The 26487-nt window shown below is 39.0% G+C and overlaps 1 protein-coding gene across 10 annotated transcripts in view; it reads left to right on the plus strand.

The window, feature by feature from the left end:
- The window catches only part of zmynd8 (zinc finger, MYND-type containing 8), a 170999-nt gene that overhangs the window by 110245 nt on the left and 34267 nt on the right, over positions 1-26487 (plus strand). For 7 of the 10 annotated variants that reach the window (XM_087994793.1, XM_087994789.1, XM_087994792.1 and 4 more), the window contains 6 exons: positions 14015-14233; positions 14901-15014; positions 16473-16565; positions 21291-21378; positions 24926-24981; positions 25330-25407. In XM_087994793.1, coding sequence (XP_087850919.1) covers positions 14015-14233; positions 14901-15014; positions 16473-16565; positions 21291-21378; positions 24926-24981; positions 25330-25407 — 648 coding nt within the window. The remainder of the gene's footprint in view (positions 1-14014; positions 14234-14900; positions 15015-16472; positions 16566-21290; positions 21379-24925; positions 24982-25329; positions 25408-26487) is intronic. The other 3 variants (XM_043710704.2, XM_043710699.2, XM_087994794.1) reach the window with 2 other exon arrangements.

A 26487-nucleotide genomic window follows, 5' to 3' on the forward strand; every position in this document is an offset into this window, starting at 1 on the left:
TGGAGATCCCAGGACAGGTCTAAGATGCTCTTGGCACTATTTTGATGCTTACATTAGTCTTTTCTCTTCTAAATGAATTAGAACTATGGTAACAGGAGAGAATGTGTGTTGATAACACTGAGTTCTTTGCCAATTAATTTTGAGCATGTGCAGTGGAATGTTCAAGCCTTGAATAATCTTTGATCTTCAATTCCTGAACAATTTTTTTATCATTTACAATATTCTCAGTTCACCACCACCTTCTCAAGAACAGCACAGGATGAGCAATAAATGCAGCCCAGCTAGTGAGCCCACATTCTAAGAATGAATAAATTTTTAAAAATGGAGCTGAGCTGAAATCTAACTTGATTTTTCACAGATCCAATAACGTTAGATGGAAAGAGGTCTTTATGTGGGTTGCAAATACTGTAACTTCATCTGTAGTATGTATCTGTTTGCACTTGGTCAACTTCTGAACTTCAATTTGACTGAGGAATAACTCAGTTCAGTTCTGTGTAGGACAGATGATGTGACCAAATCATTCATAGTCTATTTCAGATGCTATTGGCTTCATATCTGCATCCTTTTCTCTGTATATATTACCCTTAAGTTAGCTGCTTTGCTTTTTACACTTGCATTTTTATTTTGACAAGTCCCTTCCTACTATCTTTTTGTATATTCAGTGATTTGGTTGTGATTAGTTTTCTTCAGGACATGTGTTTTTTGATAAGGTGTAGAGACTCACAATGTTTATAGCTATGGCTTCATTAGTACCATGATCCTGAGAACACAAGCATTTATAGGTTTTATCTGTCACAATTTTGTTCAGATTTGCTCTGGGAAATAATAGATCAGTCTTATCTTTATGGTTCATACTGAAGACCCAAATATTGTACATGCCTCATTGCCAATTCTGTTGTAATCTTGATATAATTAGGCTGATTAATGGTCTTGGGCGGTAATGACAAGCCAAGGAACAATAGACCAGTGAGCCTGACCTCAGTGGTGGGCAAGTTGTTGGAGGGAATCCTGAGGGACAGGATGTACATGTATTTGGAAAGGCAAGGACTGATTAGGGATAGTCAACATGGCTTTGTGCGTGGGAAATCATGTCTCACAAACTTGATTGATTTTTTTGAAGAAGTAACAAAGATGACTGATGAGGGCAAAGCAGTAGATGTGATCTATATGGACTTCAGTAAGACGTTCAACAAGGTTCCCCATGGGAGACTGATTAGCAAGGTTAGATCTCATGGAATACAAGGAGAACTAGGCATTTGAATACAGAACTGGCTCAAAGGTAGAAGACAGAGGGTGGTGGTGGAGGGTTGTTTTTCAGACTGGAGGCCTGTGACCAGTGGAGTGCCACAAGGATCAATGCTGGGTCCTCTACTTTTTGTCATTTATATAAATGATTTGGATGCGAGCATAGGAGGTACATTTAGTAAGTTTGCAGATGACACCAAAATTGGAGGTGTAGTGGACAGCGAAGATTACAACAGGATCTGGACCAGATGGGCCAATGGGCTGAGACGTGGCAGATGGAGTTTAATTCCGATAAATGCGAGGTGCTGCATTTTGGGAAAGCAAATCTTAGCAGAACTTATACACTTAATGGTAAGGTCCTAGGGAGTGTTGCTGAACAAAGAGACCTTGGAGTGCAGGTTCATAGCTCCTTGAAAGTGGAGTCACAGGTAGAGAGGATAGTGAGGCAGGTGTTTGGTATGCTTTCCTTTATTGGTCAGAGTATTGAGTACAGGAGTTGGGAGGTCATGTTGCGGCTGTACAGGACATTGGTTAGGCTACTGTTGGAATATTGCGTGCGATTCTGGTCTCCTTCCTATCGGAAAGATGTTGTGAAACTTGCAAGGGTTCAGAAAATATTTACAAGGATGTTGCCAGGATTGGAGGATTTGAGCTGCAGGGAGAGGCTGAACAGGCTGGGTCTGTTTTCCCTGGAGCGTCGGAGGCTGAGGGGTGACCTTGTAGAGATTTACAAAATTATGAGGGGCATGGATAGGATAAATAGGCAAAGTCTTTTCCCTGGGGTGGGGGAGTCCAGAACTAGAGGGCATAGGTTTAGGGTGAGAGGGGAAAGATATAAAAGAGACCTAAGGGGCAACCTTTTCACGCAGAGGGTGGTACGTGTATGGAATGAGCTGCCAGAGGAAGTGGTGGAGGCTGGTACAATTGCGACATTTAAGAGGCATTTGGATGGGTTTATGAATAGGAAGGCTTTGGAGGGATATGGGCCGGGTGCTGGCAGGTGGGACTAGATTGGGTAGGGATATCTGGTTGGTATGGACAGGTTGGACTGAAGGGTCTGTTTCCATGCTGTACATCTCTATGACTCTGCACTCCCTGCCCGATCAGAACAGTTTAACTACAAAAGCTTTTACCATTGTTTGCTAGGTTATTTGTCATCTCCAGTATTACTGTGAATGCTGCATTTTCCAAAGTAAATTCCAAGAACTGTAACATATTTAGCATTTTTTTACTGTTTAATTGCTCAACTTTGAGTGTATTGCAATGAGAAAAAAATGGTGCAGGGTATGATTAAAAGTGGTCATCTGAAAAACAATCTAGGAAACTGCTTTTTCTGCAAATAGATGATTTTTTTTCCATTCCAGTTTATTCTAATTTGTGTACCTGAGACATTTTTGTAGTTGAGTTATAATGAAACTGAATAATGACATTAGGGGTGGGTGGGTGGGAGAGAAACAAATCCTGTGTTTGGCAAAACTACATAAAATACCAAAAAATCTAACTCACACAGATTAATAATATATAGTGATCAAATAACTAAAATTGCACTTGTTCCAGTTATAAATATTGAGTTTTTAATGTCTGTGATATCTAAGATATTTTATAGCACATCGCTGAAAGACAGAAATAACTTGAACTTGTACAATGCTTCTCAGGATATTGGACTTCCCAAATGCAATATATCTGTTGTATAAAAGCATAGGCCAATTTGTAAATAGTGTGTCCCCTCAAACAGTTTTAAAATGAAACTACCACATTGATTTGTATTGTTAGAGGAACTGGAAGTCTTCAAATGGACATGCTGCATATTTTATATGCATCTGAGAGGGTAGAAAGGACTTCTTTAATATCCTAACATTAAGTGAAGTATTGAGGCAGCTTTCTTTCTTTAGTTATCAGCATAAATTGGGATTTTAATCTACGGTTCAGGAATTCCAATGCTTGGTGTCTTTGTCAAAGAAGACACAGCAGCTGAAGACCAAGAGAAGACATGGGAGCAGAGAGGGGAGATACAAGTGGCAGGAGTTCTGCAACAGTTTTAAGGGCAGTTAGAGCTAAAAGGTTATTGAAATATGAAATCATGAAGATACGTATTATTTTAGTTTGTTTGAATTGAGAAGAGTTTGTCTCATACAAGTATTTGCACTTGAATGAAAGCAGCTGCATGGGTCTGAAAGCTGAGCTAGTTGAAATGAACTGGATACTGGTTATGAGATCGATCAATAGAGAAACAGTGGCAGACATTCCTTGGGATACTTCGGAATAAGTGTATTCTTACCATAAGGAAAAATTCAAAGGGGAGGACTCCCTGTCCGTGCTTGGTTAATGAAGCAAAGGAAAGCATCAATCTTGAGGATTGGCAGGTTGGATGATTGGTTAGAATATAAATAACAGCAGAGAACAACTAAAAGGTTAACCAGAAGAGCAAACTTTAGCCTGGCAGGAAGAGAGCTAGAAATGTAAAATGGACGGGAAACGTTGCTCCACGTTAAAGAAAAAGAAACTACAGTGAGTGGGGTCCTCTAAAGACAGCGAATAAGGAGTTAATACTAGATAAGGAAATAGTGAATGAAATGAACAAATATTTTTCTTCTGTTTTCACGATTGGGGATACAAAAGGTTTCCCACTAATATTTATAAATCAGGAGGTGAAATGAGTAGAGGAACTTTTGTGAAACTACCATCACCAGGGAAGTGGTAATGAGCAAACTGATGGAGCTGAGAAGTTCTCAGGTTGTAATGGACATCCTTGCACCTTAAAAGAGATAGAAGATGCATTGATAATTTTTTTTAAAATTCACTAGATTCTGGAAAGATTCCACCAGAATGGAAAGTGGCAAATAGAAACCCTCTATTCAAGAAAGGAGACAGTTAAAAAACAGGAATCTAGGGTCACCTGGAGATGGGCAAGGAGAACCTTTTACTGTCAACAAGTTGTGCGATTTTGGTATATTCTCCCAGTTGAAACTTTATTGCTGGAACAGCACAGCAGGTCAGGCAGCATCCAGGGAACAGGAGATTCGACGTTTCGGGCACAGGCCCTTTGATCTCCAGCATCTGCAGACCTCACTTTCTCCTCGAAGATATTCTCCCAGTGGTGGTTGAATAATTTTTAAGGTGGAGGTAGATTTTTGTTAGGTGAGGGAATCCAAGGTTATCAGGAGTAGCGGGAATGTGGAATTCAAAACACAAACAGATCAGCTGTTGTAGTAGAGTATTTACATAGCTAATCCAGTTAGGTTTCTGGTCAGTGGTAATCTCCAGAATGTTGGTGGAGGAATCTGAGGTGGTAATGCCATTGTATGTCAAAGGGGGATGGTTAGATTCTTGAACTGCAGATGCTTATTGGTTGATACTTGCCACTTAAACACCCAAATCTGAATGTTGTCCATATTTTACTGCACATGACGACTGACTGACTGTTTCAGTATCCTGAGAAGATGAGAATGGGACTGAATTCTTCACTTGAAGCATTGGAGCAGTGGAATTTAATGTAGTGATGAGAGAATGATATTAAGTGAGTGGAGTTTGGTATGGAACAAAACAGAAATGATGGAGAAACTCAGTAGGTCCAGCAGCAACTGTGGAGAGAAAGCAGAATTAACAACATTTCGGGTCCAGTGACCACTCTTCTTCACTGGACCCAAAACGTTAACTCTGCTTTCTCTCCACAGTTTCTGGCAGACTTGCAAAGTTTCTCCAGTAATTTCTGTCTTATTTCAGATTTCTAGTTTCTGCAATTCTTTTGAGTTTTGGTGTAGAATAGGATGGTGGAATTTGGATTTTGAGATTAGCTGACATTTGTGGTGGTTGGAAAATAATTGCAACTTTGTGGCCTTTAGAGCTATGGAATGACTGAGTCTGGAAATGACAAAGGCTTTTTACGATTCCCCATAGTGTGGAAACCGGCCATTTGGCCCACCAAGTCCACACCGACCCTCCGAAGAGTATCCTACCCAGACCCATTTCCCTCTGATTAATTCACCTGACACTATGGGCGATTTACCATGACCAATCCACCTAACCTGCACATCGTTGAACTGTGGAAGGAAGCCAGAGCACCTGGAGGAAATCCACGCAGACACGCGGAGAATGTGCAAACTCACACAGATAGTCGCCCAAGGTGGGAATTGAATTCTGGTCCCTGGCTGTGAAGCAGCAGTGCTAACCACTGAGCCACTGTGCCACTTTGACCAGAGAGCAGCCGATACACAAGCATTGTGGAGGAAATGGGCAATGAGGCGCCAATTGATAGGTTTTATGATGGTGACCAGATGCAATTGTAGACATCCCTTTAGATCAAGTAGGAGAACAGAATTATGAACAGTCTCGTTCAGCCTGACTTGGTGATTCGATATATAGAATTTAAGTGTTGGCTACCAAGCTGACTGGATATTAGATAAGTGGTCTGACAACATTGAAGCATTGTTTGGATCTAGAGGATTAATGGTGATACGACTGAAATCTCATCAGCATACATGCTGAAGCTTTCCACAGATCACCAAGGGCAGTATGTGGTTTTGGAAGTGAAGTGAGCCAGAAAAGATCATTGGGACTGTCCAAGATAACTGGGGATGGAAAGAAAAGCCATTTATGCGCATGCTCTGTCTGCAGTCACATAAGTCAAAGTGAAACCAAGTGAGGATAGTCTCATTAAACTGGACAACTAGTTCTGGACATGTGTTCCACTAACAAACATTAAGTCTGTCTTTTAATCTATTCCCCAATGGATAATTAGTAACTGGGAACTGAGATGGCATACTTGAGTGCCTCAATAAAAATGATGTGATCTAGATTCTTCAGGGTAAGTGCATTGCATGATGCCCCACAACATGGAGAATCAGGTAGTGGATAGAATTGATCCATGATCTGTGTTGTCTTGAACTACTTTCAAATTCTACATATACTGCATATAGTCTAAATACAGAGCTCAATACAATAACCACAAACTAAACTTGTTGGATGCAGACTGCCTGATATCAAGGTACGATTGTGTTAGTCTTGCTGATTGCATACAAATCAATTTACACTTTAGTAATTACAATTCAAGCTATTGTATATTCATATTTCTAAAAGTTTAAGCCAAAATAGGATGCATGTAACATTGTGAGTAAGATTCATTGGTGCCTGCTAATCTTTTAATAGTAAACACCAAGTCCCTTCACAGACTGAAATGACTAGTGTATGAATAAGGCTGATATTTTGATTCATTCTTTAATCTCCGCACACCTGTTCTGCAGAAATACCTGTTCTTTTTTAAAAATTCTATTTCATGTCTCTTCACCTTGCCTTTGCTTTTCACATCATTTTTAAAACTTGTTGTATAAATGCTATAACTTCTTTAAGATCTCAACTTGAATCATGCAATAAATACAATGAGGCATGGTTTTGTAAACTTCTGTCAACACTCCTTTTGCATCCTTTAAATAGGGAGGAAAGCTGGAGTTGTGGTTGATTTGATTTGTAGCTCTGCTTCTCACTTCAGTGATTTCTAACATTCCTCACATTGGAAATATGCTTGAAAGATTAGATACGTTTGGCTTAATGACTGGGCAAGATGTTATTTGTGTCATGTACTTGCACATACCCATGAAGATCTGCTTATAAATATTTCCTAGCAACTCCAATACGTTCAAGTCTACCAGTTGTTCCTATGGCAATTTAAAAATTCATCTCATTATATATGGATAGTAATGCCAACCCCACTGTGTGGCAAATCAAGAATAAAAATACGGCAGTTTTTCCTTAACATAAAGCAATATGAATTTACAGTTTATATTCTTGTTATCATTAGAGTCTTAGTTAACCTTTTGAAAAGTCCTGACAGACTATGGGCTGAATTTCCAGGGATCTCCCAAAAATGCATGTGGGGGTGATTTAACCCCGGAATTAAAGGGCAGACTGGAAATCCTGTTCACACTAATTAAAGCCAATTAACTATTTAAAAGTTAATTTTGTTCTTGCAATTTTTTTTAAGTGTCCGGCACATTACTCTTACAGTGAAATGTTGACTGAAGGCCAGGAGAGTATCCATGGGGAAGAGGATCTGCAGAGCAAAAGGGGGACTGGGCACTCAGGAGTAAGGGAGTGTCCTGAGCAATGTAGAGCTGTAAAGGGGAATGGACACTTTTGCAATTGAGCTCTGAATGGAATCTGTAATCACCTGTCATTGCAGGGCAGAAAAACAGAAGATAAGGCTGCCAAAGATAGGATATGTTATGCTCAAAACATTGAATCTCCTACTCCTTGGATGCTGCCTGACTGGCTGTGTTTTTCCAGCACCACACCAGAAGGAATGCTCCAGCTAGTAATGGGAAATGGCTGTCTGATTTTGAACCTTGATTAGCACAGCAATCTCTTGCAGGAAATCACCTGGCAATGACTCATCCAGTGCCATGGGAGACTGCAACTTTCCAAGCACTGATATCTCTCGTGTCCTCCTTGCCAAACACACTGGTTGTCGTGCCCAGCTAGTGGCCTGTAAAGTCGCTGTGCCATGAACATCATCATTTCTGTCTCCTTCCAACATCAATGCTGATCATTATGGTAACTTGCAAACAGCTGCACATCTTTGTAGTTTGTTTGTCACTGTTGAAGGTTTTTGCTGGAGCTGGACAGCACGTCTGTTTAAGGTTTCACTCTCTGACTGCACAACTGGTCCATGACCACAGTAAGACTTAACTGGCTACTGCAACAATTTCATCCTCACTGATGTATTGCCTTAGTCTTCACTCTCAATCCTCAAAATGCACGAATGGCTGAGGAGACAAGGGAAGAGATAGCCAGTGACTTTTCTATGAGAGCCTCCGCCAAAGACACAGTCAATACAACCAATGTCACTGGCTCAGATGACCACTGAATGGGCCATTGGGCTTCTGAAGGTGCAATTCCACTGTTTGTGTACCAATTGATTGGTGCCTGCAGTTTTGATGTCTCCATCCTGCATTATATGGCCCTCCAGAGAGAATCACCAGATGAAGCTTCAATCTAGACCTCCTAACCCAGAGATATGAACATTACCACTGCATTACAAGAACTCTAAACCACACCAGCATGTGAACTTGTGTTGGATCAAGTGACCACTAGATACTTGAATGCAAGTCCATATGGTCCTCATCCAATCAGGAGCCTTGCCACTAACGTGATACCTCAGCTGAAGCTGCTAGCCAATTGGCAGCTGAAAAGTGTAGCTGGAGGTCCAGGCTGTGCAGCCATAAAGAGCTGCACTAGTGAATAGATTATTTTCTTTTGGTGGGGTGGGAATGGGGATGTGTGAAGGTGGGTCAGGGTGGTCAAAGGCACAAGCAGACCAAACACCCTGCTCCAACTCTTACCTCCATTTCCCCTTGATTGGGACACATGGTGGTCTCTCAACAACCTCGAAGACAGGTTTCCCTACTGCGAAAGCAGCCACTTATTTCACCTGACAGGAAGGCGGGTAATGGGGCCAAAGGCAATTTAAGGTTGTTTAAATGGCTGTTAAATAATCACTGAAGAGCCTTTACTAAGAAAGGTAGGTGATGGCCTAACGTATTATCACTGGACTATTAATCCAGAGACCGGTCTGGTTCCCGAATGCCTTTTAGGGAAGGAACTGAACTCGTACCTGGTTTGGCTTACATGTGACTCTAGATTCACAGAAATGTGGTTTACCTCTTAACTGCCCTCTGGGAAGGGCAATAAATGCTGGCCTAGCCAGGGACACCCAAATCCAGTGAATGATTATGAAAAAAAATTAGTGGTGACTGAGAAGGTTACTGATGAGCTTACTTGGAATTTGGAGGTGGTATAAAGGGGGTGTGTCTCTATTCAGGGTCAACTCACGCAATTATTTGCCCTGCAGGGAAGGGAATATGCTCACTCTACTTTTCTTCCTCTCTGCGATCAACAGTTGATGCTAACGGGTAATTGAGTGAGAGGAAGCTGTTTGAAGCCACACAGGTACATCATGAGTAGATAGGAAGGAAGTTTTCTGGAAGACTGACCTCCGCTTAGATTTTTTACATCTTTAGCTCTTTTTAATATTATTCATCTATAGGTCATCTTGATGTCTGAATGGTTGTGACCAGGAATAGCCATGTCAAGGATGAATGTGAGGGAAGGAACCTAATATGAAAGTCTTGAGCACCCTCAGAAATGAATCAAGGGATCAGCTTGAAAGAAGTTATCCAAGCAAACATACCAATATATTGATCATGATAGCCAGTTTGCTAAATAAGTTATAGCATGCAAGCAGCTTCCAGAGGTCATGAGAAGATCAGTTTATTTTATAAACTGGACTGAAATATTTCCAGACTTCCCATTGTATTATTTTAATTTCTTCCATTAGTATTTCAGACTCTGAGCCACTGGGTGATGATTTGTTTAAAAAGTTTCAACCCAAACACGACTTTGTTTAACATCTTTCCCCTTGTCTTGTACTACCCAAACTTTCCCTTCAGTAGAATTGGTTTTCAGGTTGTCCCCAGTTTGCTTGTAGAGTCAAACCCTGTTTGGGAGTCGCTCACAAAGCTAATTCTTGAAGTTCAAAAGGTTTTCAGGGATGAATGTGTTGCTTTTTCTTTGTGTCTCGGCTGCAGTGTTGAAACTGATGCATTGGATTTGTTGAGATAGAGAGGAATATTTTCATTTCATCAAAGATGCTGAAATCTTAGAATGTTGTGGTTTGTGTCTGTTTTGCTTGTGGATTGAGCCATGTTGCAAAAGCAAAGGCCTGGAGTTACCAAAGGTGAGTCTCGCAACATTTCTCCCTGTCATTTGGCAAAAAATGGGCAGCAACCAGTATTTGTGGTCGTGATCACTCTTCTTACTGTGTCAACATTAAATCTCTGGCAGTCAGTATCAATGGGAGCTGGAACTGAACACCCTGCATTGGACTGAATCTTGGCTCGATACATACAATCTCTGATACCTGAACACTGACCTCGTGCCATTGATAATCTAGAACTGTCTTCAAAATTCACCCTGTGGGTGCAACCTTCATAAGTCTTTTGCGTGCCCCCACCCCCACCACCCCCACCCAAGTGGGGCTAGAGTTTATTAGAAAACTGTATTTTTGGCAAGTCTGCATAGATATGTTGCTTAATTGACCTTTGCAAAAAGTACAAGGTCAGAATGTTCTGGCTCTCTAAGATGTTGTAAAATTACATAAAATTCAGTTTTTAATCCCCAAGCAAGTCACTGGTATTGCATAGTACACTTGCCTAAAACTCCAAGATTTACTTAACCTTCAAGCAATAATGTTGAGTAGAGACTCCATATGTCTCCTGTATTAATTTCTGAAGTTTTCTGGTTTTCCACTAGCCTACCTTTAATTTATTCACTATTTGTTTTATTGGTTGGAAAACCGTTGGAATGGGGAAGTAAAAAAGCCCAGGTGAAGTCTCTCTACGTGATTTCATGATGTCTTTGTAGTGGGTTTGAATTTTGGACTGTAAATTTTGTGTGCTGACTTGGATAATTTGGATTTATGCCAGAAGTTTCCTAAATAATTGCTTCCAGGAACAAGTTTTTCAAGTTAGGCCATCCTGGAGTCAATAATTTTAAAAGGGGGGAAAAAAACAACAGCAATTCTGCATAATGACTGTACTCAACCTAGCCGTTTAATGTATTTTGCCTCCCATCTACTCTTTCCAAACTTGCTTTGGACATGAATATTCGTGATGTATGTGCTTAAAAATAAACTGTCTCCCATGGCTATAAATCACCAGTCTGCAGTAAATGCTTCGTGCTTTTATTTTTGATTTTCACACTTCCAAAATGCTTCCTAAGCATTCGTACTTTTGTGTTTTCCTTCTCTAAGCTTTCTATTGAAATTATAATCTTCACATGTCCACTGTAAGCTCCACTTTGTGCTGGGAAAGTTTGTTTTTTTACCCAGATCATGTTATTTTCCTTTTGATCACTATTACTACATGGACATTTATTTCTTTAAATATAAAAAGGTGAAATGTGAAATACTTGCACGTCCTTAATAAGGCCAGCGTGGGACACAAACAAAAAGGAAGAGTGAGTGTTTGGGGCATAGAGGAAAAATATGGTTTACTGCTGCTGATATAAGGCCAACTATTCTGATAACTACACTCAAAATCAAACTAAATCTTCAAATTGTTAAGCCTTAAATGGGGGTAATTTTTTTTTCCCTGTTGCTTTCGTAACTGAACCAGAATATAGAACACATAACATTAAAATAAAATTACTATTGATTCTTTTATCCTTTCCTCGTCTCTTCACTCAACTCTTCCCTGCTCTCTCAAAGCAAGTTAAACTTCTGTTTTCCAATTATTTTAATGCTGCTGGTGTGAAAATACATAATTGGTAAAATAAATTTGTTTATATTTTAAAACACTTCAAGTTTTCCATCCTTGAATAGGATTTCTGGATATTATTCTTAAATGTTTAGTTACTATTCTTCATACTTCAGTGATTTTTTTTGTGTTTGCAATCAATGTTGTCTTCCTGTACTTTAGCACTATTATTGAGTGCAGTAAAATTCAAAACCTATAAAAGAACAACATGCCCTGCATCCCAACCCATAACTTCAGTTGTATCTGGGAGATAAAAATTTTATTTTTGAGTCTGCCTTCACCAGAGGAGAATTTGTTGGAATGATTTGTAACCCGTGGAAAGAAAATTAAATAATCAAACGCAGTAGAACTTCATTTTGATTTTTGAAAATTTGCCTTGAATTAAACATGAATATTCTCATCTTCACTCCAGTCTGGGGACCACCTGAAATTGTCAAGTTAGACAACAGCTTACTGCTGATTTTCTAGACTTTAAAAACACTGTGTAATACACTGAGTTCATAGATGATAGGTCTGACCTATATGGTTTATCCAATTGAAGAGAATAGATTTCCTTTCCAGAAGACTGTTCGTCAATCAGATGAGTTTTGCAACAATTGATGAAGGTTTCATGGCTACCATTGCTGAGACTAGTTTTTAATTCCATATCTTATTGATTGAATTCAAATTCCACCATTTGTCACAGTGGGGTTTCAACCTGGGCCTCTGGATTGACTGATCCAATGACCTTACCACACCACATTGCAGTTTCCTTTATTACTGCAATCTCATTAAATGCCTGAGGAAGAAAATTTTTTGGACACTGTGGCAGTATCCTTTCAATGCAGAAATGGAATATCTTTTTTGAATGCTCAGCTGAATAAGGCAAATAAGCCAACTTCAAACTTGTGATGCACAAATGGGTTCTAAGGTCCGCAGTGATGACCTACATTTATACAGTGCCTTTTTAGTTTAGTGAAACATTGCCTGGGGCTTCAAAGGAGCAATATCAGACAACATTTGCCACGCAGTTTGAGATATTTAGACCAAGAGACTAAAACCGTGAGCTCAGCAGCAAGTTGTAATAAAGAAAGAGAGGTGGAGAGAATTCAGCAGTGGTGCCTAAGAAATCAACAATGCCTAATAGGCCAGATTTGGCAGAGCACAAATTTCAGGGAGGGAGGAGAAAGAATGTGGATGGTTTTGAACATGCAGTAAAGAAGTTATTTTGTAGCATGGTTGGGCCAGGAACTAACTTAGTGAGTGAGAATGTAACGGGTAGGACTTGGTGTTTATGCTAATTTGAGATGATAAAAGAATGGAAACTCTGCTGAGGATCAACTAGAATGCCAAATTTGTGCTTCAATTTAAGACTGGAGGAGGGAGGGTAGAGTTGGAGTGTAGGATAAAAAGTTTGTAGCAAAGACCAAAGACACTGACAAGCTACAGGTTGGAACATCTTTTACACTTCAGCTGACTTCTGGGATATACTGATTTCTTCTATTGTCTTGAATTTTGAACAAAGCTTTTCAAATGTCCTTCTTAGATGCTAGGTTTTCTGGTGTAAATATTTACCTGTTGAATGTTGACTTAGCACTGCTGTTAAAATGCCTTAATTATGAGCCTTGCAGAATTTGACTGAGCTTAGTGAGCCATACCTAAATTGAATGCTTTTAATAGTACTGTATGTATAGTAAAAGTTGGTTGCCAGATGAACAAAAATGGGAAGGGTACCCACAGTTAAAATTCATTGAAAGTCCCCAGATAAACACCAGAAAACTTGTTTCTTAAATAAAATGGTAGTGGCTTTGGCTGACTGCCAATGAGAGGCCATATGTAATGTTGTGTTGCACAGAGCATGCATGTTAGTATGGATTACTAATATTGGTACAGTCTTGTTAAGTAAATCCTAGTTGATTTTAAATATTTTTAGTATTGCTAAATGCATTAGATGTGAGATGTTTTAACTTTGATGTAGTGTAATTAGAATACCGGTACTTGTTAGGTATCAAATTGCTTATTCAGATGGAAGGGTTTCTGTTACATTTTCATAAAAAATGTATAATATTTTTCCTACTAAAATTAATAAACACAATTGGACATTGCCTCTGTGCTTTTTTTCTGTCTCAGTAGTGCAAATATCTGTAGTAACTTATACTACGTTTTCTATTTGTAATCTTTCATCTTGCAAGACTAATGTCTGGAAAATTAAGTGCATGTCTTGGAAGTATAGAGTACAATTGCCTGAATTTTATGCGACTTGCTTCTTTTTTTCAAAAAAAAAAGCTTGTCACTAATTTATCATCTCCTGAATACTGCACTATTCTGGCAGCCCTGTGACAAAGTCTGTTGATCCTGTTGCATCCTTAACCATCTGGTGTTGGGATGAGAAGCCTAACAGAACTGGTATTTTTTTTGCACCCTAACAATTGCTGATCATCCCATTTTGAAACCAAGCCTGTTTCTCTTGCCTGCCATTTCAGTTGACACTTAGACGTGGTCCCTTTGCTTCTATGAAGCAGCCATTCACCAAAGACCTTCTTCATGTTGTACCACAGGATGGTCGAAATGACTTCTATTGCTGGGTGTGCCACCGGGAGGGCCAGGTTCTGTGCTGCGAGCTCTGTCCTCGTGTCTACCATGCAAAGTGTTTAAAACTGAACGCTGAACCGGAAGGGGACTGGTTCTGTCCAGAATGTGAGGTATGGTAAAAGATAGTTAAAACTACGGTGAGGGAAATGGGCATGAATTTGTTCAAATTCATTTTTTAAGAAAGTGGGATATTTAATATTGATTATATGTTTTAAATCTGGTTAAAAGACGCATGTAGCCACTACTCCTGGGGTAAGGTTCATCAATAACACAAACTGGTATCGATACAGGGAACTAACTGAGTTGCTAAGAATATGATTAGCATTCTGTAACCTTGGCAGAACATATATGTGTATCATTAACCCTTTGAGCAATGAAAGTGGAATTTCTAATCAAAGTATTCTAAGTGACTTTTCTGAAGCTGCGGCTTTTGTAATTTTTAAATTCTCTAATTGTACTTTTCTAATCAGCTTTAGAAGCTGGACAATACATGATTCAAAGTTTTTCAAAGGGTTAATGCAATATCTTGGTGTTAAACCTGCTGGCTTTGGTGTTGTTTGGTATCCTTGCCATTCAGACCGGTGTGCAGTTATTGAAGAAAAAGAATGTCTGTTTGGAGATTAATATTGTGCTCCCTAGAAAGCTGCGGTTGACCAGTGTGATGTGTTGTCCTGCTGAGATGGCTCTGCAGCTAATTTGAAGTTTGTGCCCCAAAAATTCAATATACTCTGATTTGGTTGTTTTTTGTAAATTATTTTAAATCTGTTTGCTTCACAGAAAATCACAGTCGCCGAATGTATTGAGACTCAGAGTAAAGCTATGACCATGCTTACGATAGATCAGTTGTCTTATCTGCTGAAATATGCACTACAGAAGATGAAGCAGCCAGGAGTAAGTAAAAATAGCAACAATTAGAAATGTTCTTTTTTCCTTCTGACTTCCTCATGTGACATGCCACTGATATCAATTGAGCCTGGCTTTTTTGGCTGAGGTTATTAATTGGTAATAGGAAGAATGTTCATACTACAGTGAGCTGGGAAAACAATATATGGTGAAAGTTAATTTATACAGTTAAATATAATTGATTATATTTATTGGTAATCCAGACCAAATGAGGCAGTTTGATTTTAATTGTATTTCTATTCATTGTCAAATACAAAAATGGAGTGGTTTGCAGAAGTCAAAAACTACAGTAGCTACATGAGTTGAGAGTGTGGAACTGGCAAAGCACAGCAGGTGAGGCAGCATCCAAGGAGCAGGGGAATCAATGTCTCGGGCATAAGCCCTTCGTTAGGAATGTGGATAATTTCTGATAAAGGACTTATGCCCGAAACATCAATTCTCCTGCTCCTCAGAATGCTGCCTGACTTGCTGTGCTTTTCCACCACCATACTCTTGACTCTGATCTCCAGTCCTCACTTTCTCCTAGTAGCTACATGATAACCCTGCTTAATGAATTCTTGTAATGATAAAAAACAGAATTGATAATCCTTCAAAGTACAAGAGACATTAATACTTGCCTCGCGGCAACAGTACTTGCATGAGGATTTAATACCTGGAAGTTCCACTATTTGTGATATGTCTAATGGTTCCATCTTCAGCTGCCATTAGTGGCAGAAGTGATCCATTTATCTGGAGTGCAGTCCACCAAAAAACTTTGGAATGTCTCTGCCTTCTCATGCAAGATAATACAAATAAAAGCTGTGAGAAATGCCTCATTTCCATAGGGCCAGTGACATTTTGGATAATTATTTCCCTTTTTGTGTTATTTCTGTCTACCAGTTTTCTTTTATATTTCTGAACCCTTTTCAATTCCTCTAATCAAGAGAATGGGTGCATGATCAACACCAGCCACTTGTCAGTGGCACTATCGTTTGACCTTGTAAGGAGTCATTAAGTTATCCATCAGAGATTCTCTATGGCTAATTTATTTGTATTTCTAGTCTTCCTCCTGGCTCCTGATGGGAAATACTGCACCAGTTGTTTGTCACCACTTATCCCATGTGGCCCCGGGCATGCAAAACTTTATATATCCCTGCAGCATTGAGCTTATCCCTGCAGCATTGAGCTCAACACTGCATTGTTCTGTCATCCTTTATGTGAGGCCCTTTAATTCTGGTTAGGAAAACGGTGTGTCATTAAACATAATCATTTCTGGGATCTCTCATGACATGGCTAATCACTAGTTTTAATTGTGGAGCTGTTGTGTTGCAGTTTTATCTGGACATGAAATCAAAATCTTACTTTTGAAAGTGAACTGAAACTTGTAAATATTTAACCTAAACATTTAATTTGTCACCCCTCACTTCTCCATTAGTTTCATAAAGCACTCTTCTACCTTCTTAACAGACTGAGCCCTTCCAGAAGCCAGTTTCATTAGAACAACATCCTGATTATGCTGAGTACATCTTTCACCCAATGGATATTTGCACATTAGAAAAGGTAAATCCATTGTCTGAGATCTTTGTGCCTTGTGTCGCAGTTGGAGAGCAGCTCTATTCACCTGTATTGAATTTGCCTTTGCTCACTTTTCTTCCAAAACAAGCACAGTAATATTGTATTTTCAGCAAATTTACTTATTTTTGTCTGCTGCCATCCAATGGCAGGTTTTGAATATGACAACGCTGTATTTGCACAGTGCAAAGTATTTGCCTGGTGGTAGTTTACTCAATAATCTATCAAGACCCGGTGTCCTGAAGTTGTGGTGCTTTATTTTCGGTGTTTTTGAGTTTTAATTTTCATATCAAAATTAAAGCTTTTTGATTCCATCTACCTGTCCTGGTTACACTTGATTGGTAGTTTTGTTGAAACTTTATAAAACCTTTCTCTGTCTCATTATACACCATTATATAAAAACAAATGTAGAAATGTTAATTTGATCCAAAATATTTAAGAAAAAGAGGGTGGCATTGTGCCTTGGTGGTTAGCTCCCTGTCTCACAGTTCCAAGGATCCAGGCTTGATTGTGTGGAGTTTGCACATTCTCCAGTGGGTTTCCTCCAGGTCTTCTGGTTTCCTCCCACAGGCCAAAGATGTGTAGGTTAGGTGGATTTGCCATGCTTAACTGCCCATGGTATCCAGAGCTGTGCAGCTAGGTGGATTAGCCAAAGGGAATACCTTGTGTAGGGAGTTGGGTCTGGGTGGAACACTCTTCGGAGGGTCACTGTGGACTTGATGCACTGAATGACCTGCTTCCATACTGTAGGGATTTTATGATTTAAGAAAACATGAAATTGTAAATTCCGTGCACAAAATAACAGGTATTTTGACAATCCGCTCTGTCAATGTTTGAACCATCTCTCTCCCTATTCTGAGCCATCTCCCACCCGACTCTCACTCTATATTTCCTTCTCTGGATTTAGGAGGTGTACTCTGGATTGGAAATTTCCTCATGTGTCTCTGCTATTTAAGTAGGGTGACAGAGAGAAACCAGGGAACTGCAGACCAGTTAGCCTGACATCTTTGGTGGGAAAATTGTTCGAGTCATAATCAAGGATAAGCTAACTGATCACCTCAAAATTTTATTTAATGTGGGAAAGTCAGCATGGATTCATGAAGGGTAGGTGTTGCCTGACAAACCTCATCGAGTGTTTTGGAGGTGACGAAGATGGTGGACAGAGTAAGTTGATAGATTATTGTTTATGTGGACTTCGAGAAGGCTTTTGATAAAATCCCACACAACAGACTGTTAGCTAAGGCGGCAGCCCACAGAATTGAGGCAAGTTTATGACTTGGATCGGAAATTGACCAGAAACAGCATTGGCGTAATGAGTAAGTACTCATTGGCAGGACTAGTGGCGTCCTGCAGGGATCTATGTTAGGATGTCGGTTATTCACAATATTCATTAGTGACTTGGATAATGACATAAAAAGTCAAATATCCAAATTTGCTGGTGACATAGAATTGTAGACAGTGTTGATGGTAGAGTAAAATTTTAACAGGATATTGATAGATTAAGTGAATGGGCAAAGCTGTGGCAGATGGATTTAAATATAAGCAAGTGTGAAGTCTTCCATTTTGGACTGAGATGCAGAAAATAGTCAAGAAGGTTATTGGAATTCTGGCCTTCATATTTAAAGGACTGGAATTTAAGGATGCACGTATTACAAAACCCTATTTAGACCCCACGGAGTATCATGAGCAGATCTGGGCACCACACCTTCAGAAGGATGTTTTGGCCCTGGAGGGAGTTCCACACAGGTTTACAAGGAAGGTAACTGGATTTCGTGACAGGGGTTATGTTGCGAGGAAAGATTACACAAAGTAGACTTTTATTCTTTAGAATTTAGAAGGTTAAGAGTTGATCTAATTGAGGTCTTTCAGACATTAACAGGAAAAAAACAAAGTAGATAACGATAAACTATTTCAATCAAGATAAAGATTGTCAAACCACGGAACATAGTCTAAGAATTAGAATCAGAGTATTCAGAAGAGATGTTAGAAAGCATTTCGACCTGCATAGAGTAATGGAGATTTGGAACACTCTTCCTCTGACAATACTGTATCAATTATTAAATTTAAACCTGAAACAGATTTTTATTAAGCAAGAGTATCAAGAGATATTGATCCAAGACAGACATATGGAATTAGGAAACAGGTCAACCATGATCTTATTGAATGGCTGAGCAGGTTTGAAGGGCTGAATGGCCTAATCCTGTTCCTACATTCCTTTATCGTTCATTCATTAAAAGCATCCATGCTGTGTGCCTCAGGCACTCCATGTGGTCACAGGACCATCTTCTATCCTCTTTTGGAATAAAGATACTTCTCCTGAATTTCAAATTTGATTTATATAAATTGTTAGAACAATACTTTCTGATTACATTACTGCAATTACTGCACCTTAAATCTATATTTTTGGTAATGAATGAAAAAAGAACACCAGGAACAGTAACAGATTGTACCTCCTCCTTTTGGGAATATGGAGGACAGAAATTTGTAAATAATATGTTTGCAACACTAAAAGAAAACTTTATTCTATCCCTCTATGATTTCAAGGGATCTTTGCTATTTGTTGTCCCAATATTTGTTGTTTCACATATATGTCCCAATTTTATTCAGGAACAGTTTTTGGAATTTGTTCAACTGTTTTATACTTAAGTGTGTTGCCAAATATCTATTCTAAATACCTATTAAATTCCTTAGGGAAATATATTCCTGTTTTTCATTATTTCGCTATTTGTGAGATTTTCTTGGAATGGATCTTCTAGAAGTAGCAAGAACCCCTCTGTACTTTGTATTTTTGATAGATTTATCCACCGTTCTGTGGCCACTTTTAATAATTTGTAAATCTGTACTCCATGATACCTTTACTCCTCCATCCCACATGTAACAAAATATAAAGAAATAAGGATTGTTTTGCTGATTCTTAAACTGTATAACCAAATGTTTTCTGATTCACTATATCTTAGTGATCTTAGCCAGTAAAGACTGAAAAGTTCCTGAGTGACTGAAATAGTTATTCCTCTAAAAATGAATCAAGGCTGCACTTTGTTTCATTATAGTTTTAAAATATTGCTTTCCCTGTGATCTTTTCTAAGCCTTTTAGCCTTATATTAATTATATTTAATGGCACATATTCATCAACCTGTTACATTGTGCTTGATTGTATGCAAGTGATGGCCTAAAACTGGTAGTTTTATGTAACTCTTACAACTCTTGTGACACAGTAGTCATCATATCCCTTTCTCTGACCTGGGACGCCCAGGTTCATGTCTCACCTGCTCCAGAGGTGTATATTAATATTGTGAATAGATTGATTGATTGATTGATTAGAAAATATCTACTTGACCTGTAGGGTTGTTGTGGCAAAATGGTAGTGTCCTTACTTCTGTACTAGAAGACCCTGGTCAAGTACCACTTCCTTCAGAGGCTGCTGCAACATGTGTGAACAGGTTGATTGAAAAGACTAGTTAAGATTCCAGCTTCAGTGGTATATAACCTTGGTGAGATAGCATCTGGAATATTGTATGCAAGTTTCAAGGACGCTTATGGCATAGTAGTAGTATCATGACCTCCGAGCCAGTAAGCCTGAGTTGAAGTCCCACTTGCTCCAAAGGCATACAATAACATCTCTAGACAGGTTGATTGGAAAAATATCTAAGTAGATGCAAACTGAAACTGTGGCGTTTGGGGCTAGAAAGTGTGCCTATTTTTAAACAGCTTGTTCAAATATTTTAAGACCTGACCCAGAGGTAGATTCCCGCTGAGAATTGAATGCTCGCACTTTATAATTGTAATATAAAAATAAATCAGTTCAAAAATAATTTGTGTGAAGATTAGTTTCAGTTCAATCATTCAACAACTGTTTTTTTCGAATAGAATAATTGCTTCAATTTACAGCATGGAACTGTCTGTTAAGAAGCAAATCACTAAATGCAACAAGATATCCAGTTAAACAGAGCCATTATTTGTATGACTGAACCTCATTTTTAACCTTTTTATGTACTGTGACAAACAAGATCAGCTTTATTAAAGCATTTAGAACACACGAGCCTTTAGACTAATTGGTTCATTTTAATTTTGTCATTGTCCCATACACTGCCTCCACTTCAATACAAGAACTGGAGCAACCTGCTGAATTTGTAAACTTAGTTAGTAATCTCCCCTAATTTGAAGGGTACTCTCTTTCAGTCAGCTGTGTTCTTACCAAAGGTCGGTTACAGCGTTATGAAATATTCCATGGTATTGGTCATATTGTACAGAAGGGTGCATTTGCTTCAGAATTACAAATTTTTAGGTTAAATACCCACTTTTCTTGAGCATAAGAATCTAGCTTGAAGCTTCATTGTAGTACTGATGGCGTAAGTGAGGTGTTACCTTTCAGATGAGCTGTTAAATCAAGGCCCCAGCTGGCACCTCAGGAAGATGCAGAAGAACCCCTAGCACAACTTGAAGCAGAGCTGGGGACATCCCTTCAGTGTCCTGGCTAATATTTAACCCTTCAACAACATCTCAAAAACAGGTTATGTGGTTGTTAATAATATTTTGTTTATGTGAGTTTGTTGTGTGCTAATTAGCTCCTGTGTGAGGTGTATTCCAATTGTGGCTACACATCAAATATACGTGATTGTCTGTGAAGTGTTTGGAGGTTGTGTTATGTAAATGCTAGTCCTTCCTCCTCCAGTCTCTTATTTGCAACTGCTGAGTGTTTCTGTTCCTTTTTAGAATGTCAAGAAGAAGATGTATGGGTGTACTGAGGCTTTCCTAGCTGATGTCAAGTGGATATTGCATAATTGCATCATATATAACGGTGGTAAATATCATAATAGTCTACTAGCAAATATCCTCCCTTGTAAAATCTGACCAGTTACTTTAATCTCCAATTCTTCATTGGCACTTTAGTAAAGGAACACTTGATTTCTAAGTCCTTGAATTAACTTATATGACTGGTAGTAAATTCAACTATATCTAAATTTATGTTACTTTTAGAATCAATCATAGCGAATCATCATTTTTAAGTAGTTGGAAAAACTGCACTAATGTTTAAGTTTAGCATCACAAAGTAAACAAATTTCTGTAAGTTTGTGGCTACATGTACTCAAAGATTTGACCCTTTGCCCTTTACATGAACTGAAGTAGTAATAATCACAAATCAGCTACGGAAATAACTATTTAAAAGAAATCTGCAGTTGACTGAACATGGGTCAATTGTAATTGTGAGGTAAATGCTGCATTTGGAATCTTACTGTCTTCCAGTGTCTTTGTGCTTGCTAATAAAACTTTGGTGGTTTGGTAGTGTACAATTTGTGTACAGTTTCCTCTAATATTGTGGAGGTTCATGTCCAAATGTTGTTATTACTTGAACTGCCATTGATTTACTTCCCCTTTTTGAACTTGTATAAATGCCATTCTTACAAAGTGCTGTCTCTGAAGTTTGATTAAACAACTTCCTTTTGTGAAACTGTACAGTGTGCAGCATATCCACTCCGATCTAATTGTGATATGGTAAATGTCCATGGCTGTAAGAATGAATTCGTCTCCTGTGGACTTAGACAACTTTATACTCAATGTTAAATTGGTTGTAACCAATTTTTATTTTGCTTCTGGTTTTGTGTTGAAGACCCTCTGAGACCTTTTGTGAATGAGTGAAAGAAAATGGACAGTGAACTTTAGGCTATTACACACTGGAAAGCATTGCATTTTCACCCAACTTTGTCCATGTTCACTGGACACACATTGGTGTTGATTAGCAGGGAACACTGAAGAATAACCAGGAGTGGAGCACTTGTTTTATTTCCAGTGTCTCCTCCCCCTTCCCTTCCATTGCTGGGTGAGGTTGAAACTAGTTATACAATGCTCTGCTGCTGCTGTTCTGGCTGTGTGGCTATGATCTGCTGCTTCATCTGGAGCCCTCTGTGTGTGCTACATATCTGGAGTATTTATTCTTTTTATAGATAGAGGGAACTTGCAGTAAAAGAGTATGCAAATGGAATGTGTGAGAACGCTTTGCTGTTATGAATGCAAGTTTCTCCTTTGACTGAAAGGGAAAGTACATTAATTTAAAATATAAGTTACTTTGTCAAATGACTGCATAATTCGCCTTTTCTCTCATTTGTTCTTCCTTCCTGTCCATGCTGAGTTGGCTTATTGCCAAGTTATTCCTGTTTGAACTTTGGCACTGTCAGCTAGCTTTTTCTGAAGGTCACAGGTGTAAATTTTCACCCAGTTTACTTCCATCCATGTATCAAATAGATGAGTGCTCCAGACATAACAAAGAAAATGGACCCGACAATATCTGGCTGTAGTGCTTCAGTTCTGTGCTCCAGTCCTTGCTGTGCTTTAGTTAGTCCCAGTGCAGCTCTAATACTGGCATCTACCTAACAGTTGAAGAATTGTCTTGCACATTACGTAAAAGCAGGACAAATCCATCCTGGTCAACCTCCATCTATCAGCATACTGAAGAAGGGCTTATGCCCGAAACGTCGATTCTCCAGTTCCTTGGATGCTGCCTGACCTGCTGCGCTTTTCCAGCAACACATTTTCAGCTCTGATCTCCAGCATCTGCAGCCCTCACTTTCTCCTATCAGCATACTCCCAATTATTAACAGCCTGTTAGAAAGGATCATGAAGAGTGCTCCAATAAGCACTTAATCACCATTAATATTCTGTGTGTTCTGCTTTTGCTGCAACTCTCAATACAGCCTCGGTGCAAACATGGACACTGCTAAATTCTAGAGTTCAGGAGAGAGTTACTGATCTTGACATCAAGGAAGCTTTTGCCCGAGCATGGTACCAAGAAATACAACTGAAGTCACTGGGAGTTGGTTGGGAGAGAAAATAACTGGAACAAAGAGAGATGGCCATAGTCATGAGACTATTCATTTTAGTTTAGGTCACTGGTGCAGGAGTTTGTCAGGGCAATATTACAGGCCCACTGGCTTGAACTTAGTGAAGGATCGCTCTGAAAACATGTCATAATTATGGCAGATTGCTGATGAAAGCAGCATTCCAGCTTCACCTGAAGTTGCACAGGTAATGAAGCAGTCCATGCCCATGTGCTGCAAGACTTGAATTCAAAATCTAAGGTAACAAACTACAGTGGATGCTAGAAATCTGAAATAAAAACAAGGTTCCAGAGAATCTCAGCAGGTCTGACAGCAAATGTGGAGATAGAAACAGAATTAAGGTTTTGAGACCAAGGCTCTTGTTCACATTGAAATGTTAGTTCATTTTCTGTCCTCATGGATGCTGCCTAACCTGCTGAGTCTTTCCAGCACTTTCTGTTGTTATTTTGATCCAAGCTTTAGCTGATAGTTGGAAAGTACCATTCTCAGCACAGACAATGACTGTCTTCAAAAATAAGAGTCCTGAACTAGCCCTTTTCTGACATCGGTTTTATTGCTTCAGTATGTCTCCTGTTGTAAACCTCTTTGGCTTCTGCATGGACCAGTAACTTTATGGACCAGTGACCTAAGTGCTAACAGTTGCAATTCGGAGACTGGGTATTTTGCAGCAAGTATTTACCTTCCAACTTCAAAAAGATTGTACAGCCAACAAGGAACTATAAATAGCAATTCTACTCTTTGTTGCATCACATCAATGAAACTTATTCTCCATTTGTCTGGTTGAGTGTGGCTCCAATAACTCTTCAATTTAGAGACTATTAAACACTAAGCAACCTGTTTGATCAGCTCCCCATCTCCTGGCTTAAACATTCATCGTCTCCATCACTGGAGCAGTGTGCGACTTGTAGGATCGCCTGCAGCATTTACCAAGGCTTCTTCTGCTGCACTTTCAATACTAATGGTTTCTATCCCCTGAAAGGCTAACCACAACAAGAGCAGGGGAATGCCAGCAACTTTTTCCCACTTGCCAAACACCATTCTGAATTGGAAGTACATTGCTATTCATCTATCATTATGGATGTAATTTTGAAAGGTTAATTTTGTCGTATTCTTATCACTGTAAATTTGATGTCTGAAATAAGATTTTCAACAGTACATTGATGTCTGCAAGAAGGAAAATTTAAGGAAAAGGAAAAGTTCTTGCTATTCTTTGAAAAAGTGCCATTGGATCTTTTATGTTCATCTGAACAGATAGAACAGGTCTTCATTCCCTTTTGAAAGATGGCATTTTTGACAATATAGCACTCCCTCAGTCTTGCACTGAAGAGTCCATGTAAATTACGTGCTGGGTCAGTTCTAAATGTACAACCTTCTAGTTGGTAGGTGAGAGTGCTGCCACTTTGCCAAGCAGACCTGTAAAATTGTGCAATTTGTCAGATGTGCTCTGTTAGCAAATTAAATGTTCATACTGTAGGGTTCTGTTTTTAAAATCAATAATAGATTTTTGTATTGCAGCCAATCACAAACTAACAGCAACAGCAAAGGTGATCATTAAAATCTGCGAGCATGAGGTAAGTATAACAAGACAGTTGCATCGTGTTTTAACACTGCACTTCTGGTTTATAAAGCATTATTGGTGAGTGCAGAAGGATCTTTTACTCTGTATTGTATTGTACTGTATTTTATATGAAATAAAAACACAACGTTAGCCGTATCGTTCATACCTTTCTCTTTCAGGCACTGAAAGTTTAGGCTGACCTTGTTCGTTAGATTCTTCATGTGAATCTAGTTTTTTTTTCTCTTTTAAACACTGCTGTTCATTTCTGTCTTTCTGATTTTTAGCATTCTTATTTGTTGTACCTTTTCAGTTATGTTGAGACTCATAGTTTCAGGTGATTATATTCTTTTTTTAAAAATAGATGAATGAGATTGAAGTTTGTCCAGAATGCTACTTGGCGGCATGTCAGAAGAGAGACAACTGGTTCTGTGAGCCTTGTGTAAGTTGAAATTTTTTGGAGCAACTAAATGACAAACCTCAGTGCTTATGGCAATAGTTCTGGTAGTCTACTCATCAGACAACTAAGACTTCAGCTTAATTCATTGTTGGTATTTTCTGTTATTCAGAACCTTGACTGTTGTTAGTGATCTTTAGAATTCTGCTGTACTGAGCTACATCTTATTGCAAGGTATATATGTTTCACTATGCAAGCAAATACACTTTGGCTTTAAGAATAAAAGAAATTTAAATTCTCAATGTAATCAACAATTTACCAGCAGCGGAAAATACCCTCCAGTTGACTTCAGGAGCTGCATTTAAAACCAATCAGATCTTCAACTGGTGTGCGGATTAACTTGGGAATAGTTAACTTTCAATGATTCAAGAAACAAGAACCATAACACCTTGTGTCTTCAAAAGGATGAATGATTTTGCATGTACTTCAGTTTCAATAGCAGATGTTCCATAGCTTGGCTCAGATGTTCCATAGCTTGAGTTGTTGGATGACTGGAGTTGTGGGTCGAGATAAAGTTGACTACAGGGGACTTCCCCAGGAAATTGTAGATAACGGGAAAATCCCCTGTGTTTTGAACTCTCTCTAAAAAGGCCTCAAAGTCTAAGAATTCTGAGTGCATCAACTCATTATTTAAGTTTAATAGCTGTCCAGAAAACTTGGGGTTTAAAAACCTGCTCTAGCACCTGGACACCTATTAAACTGAAAGCCAGACTCTCAAACCTAAAAGACACTGATGCACCCATCTCCTCCATTCTCAACTCTGAACCCAGTCCAACATCCCACATCCCAACCTATCCAAAGTACTCATCCACTCACCTGACAGCTAACTAGTCTCACACACCTAACTCACTGCCCCCTTTCCTATCCAGCTCACTTGCCTTCCCTCTGTCACTGTCAAAGTGCCTTTGGGATCTTTAATTGCTGAAACACAGTGCTGTATCAATCCTGGCCTGCAGTGCTGCTCCTACACCGAGCAGATTTCTCACTGGCTTCCGCTGGAAGCATTCCAGAGAGACGAGATAAATCATAACAGGTGAAATGTGTAAGTTGTGAAGAGGATTACTG

This window comes from Chiloscyllium plagiosum, unplaced genomic scaffold (genome assembly GCF_037043375.1).
Source record: "Chiloscyllium plagiosum isolate Xiang-an unplaced genomic scaffold, Cpla_swu_hap1 HiC_scaffold_15, whole genome shotgun sequence".
In the NCBI taxonomy this organism is placed as follows: Eukaryota; Metazoa; Chordata; class Chondrichthyes; order Orectolobiformes; family Hemiscylliidae; genus Chiloscyllium; species Chiloscyllium plagiosum.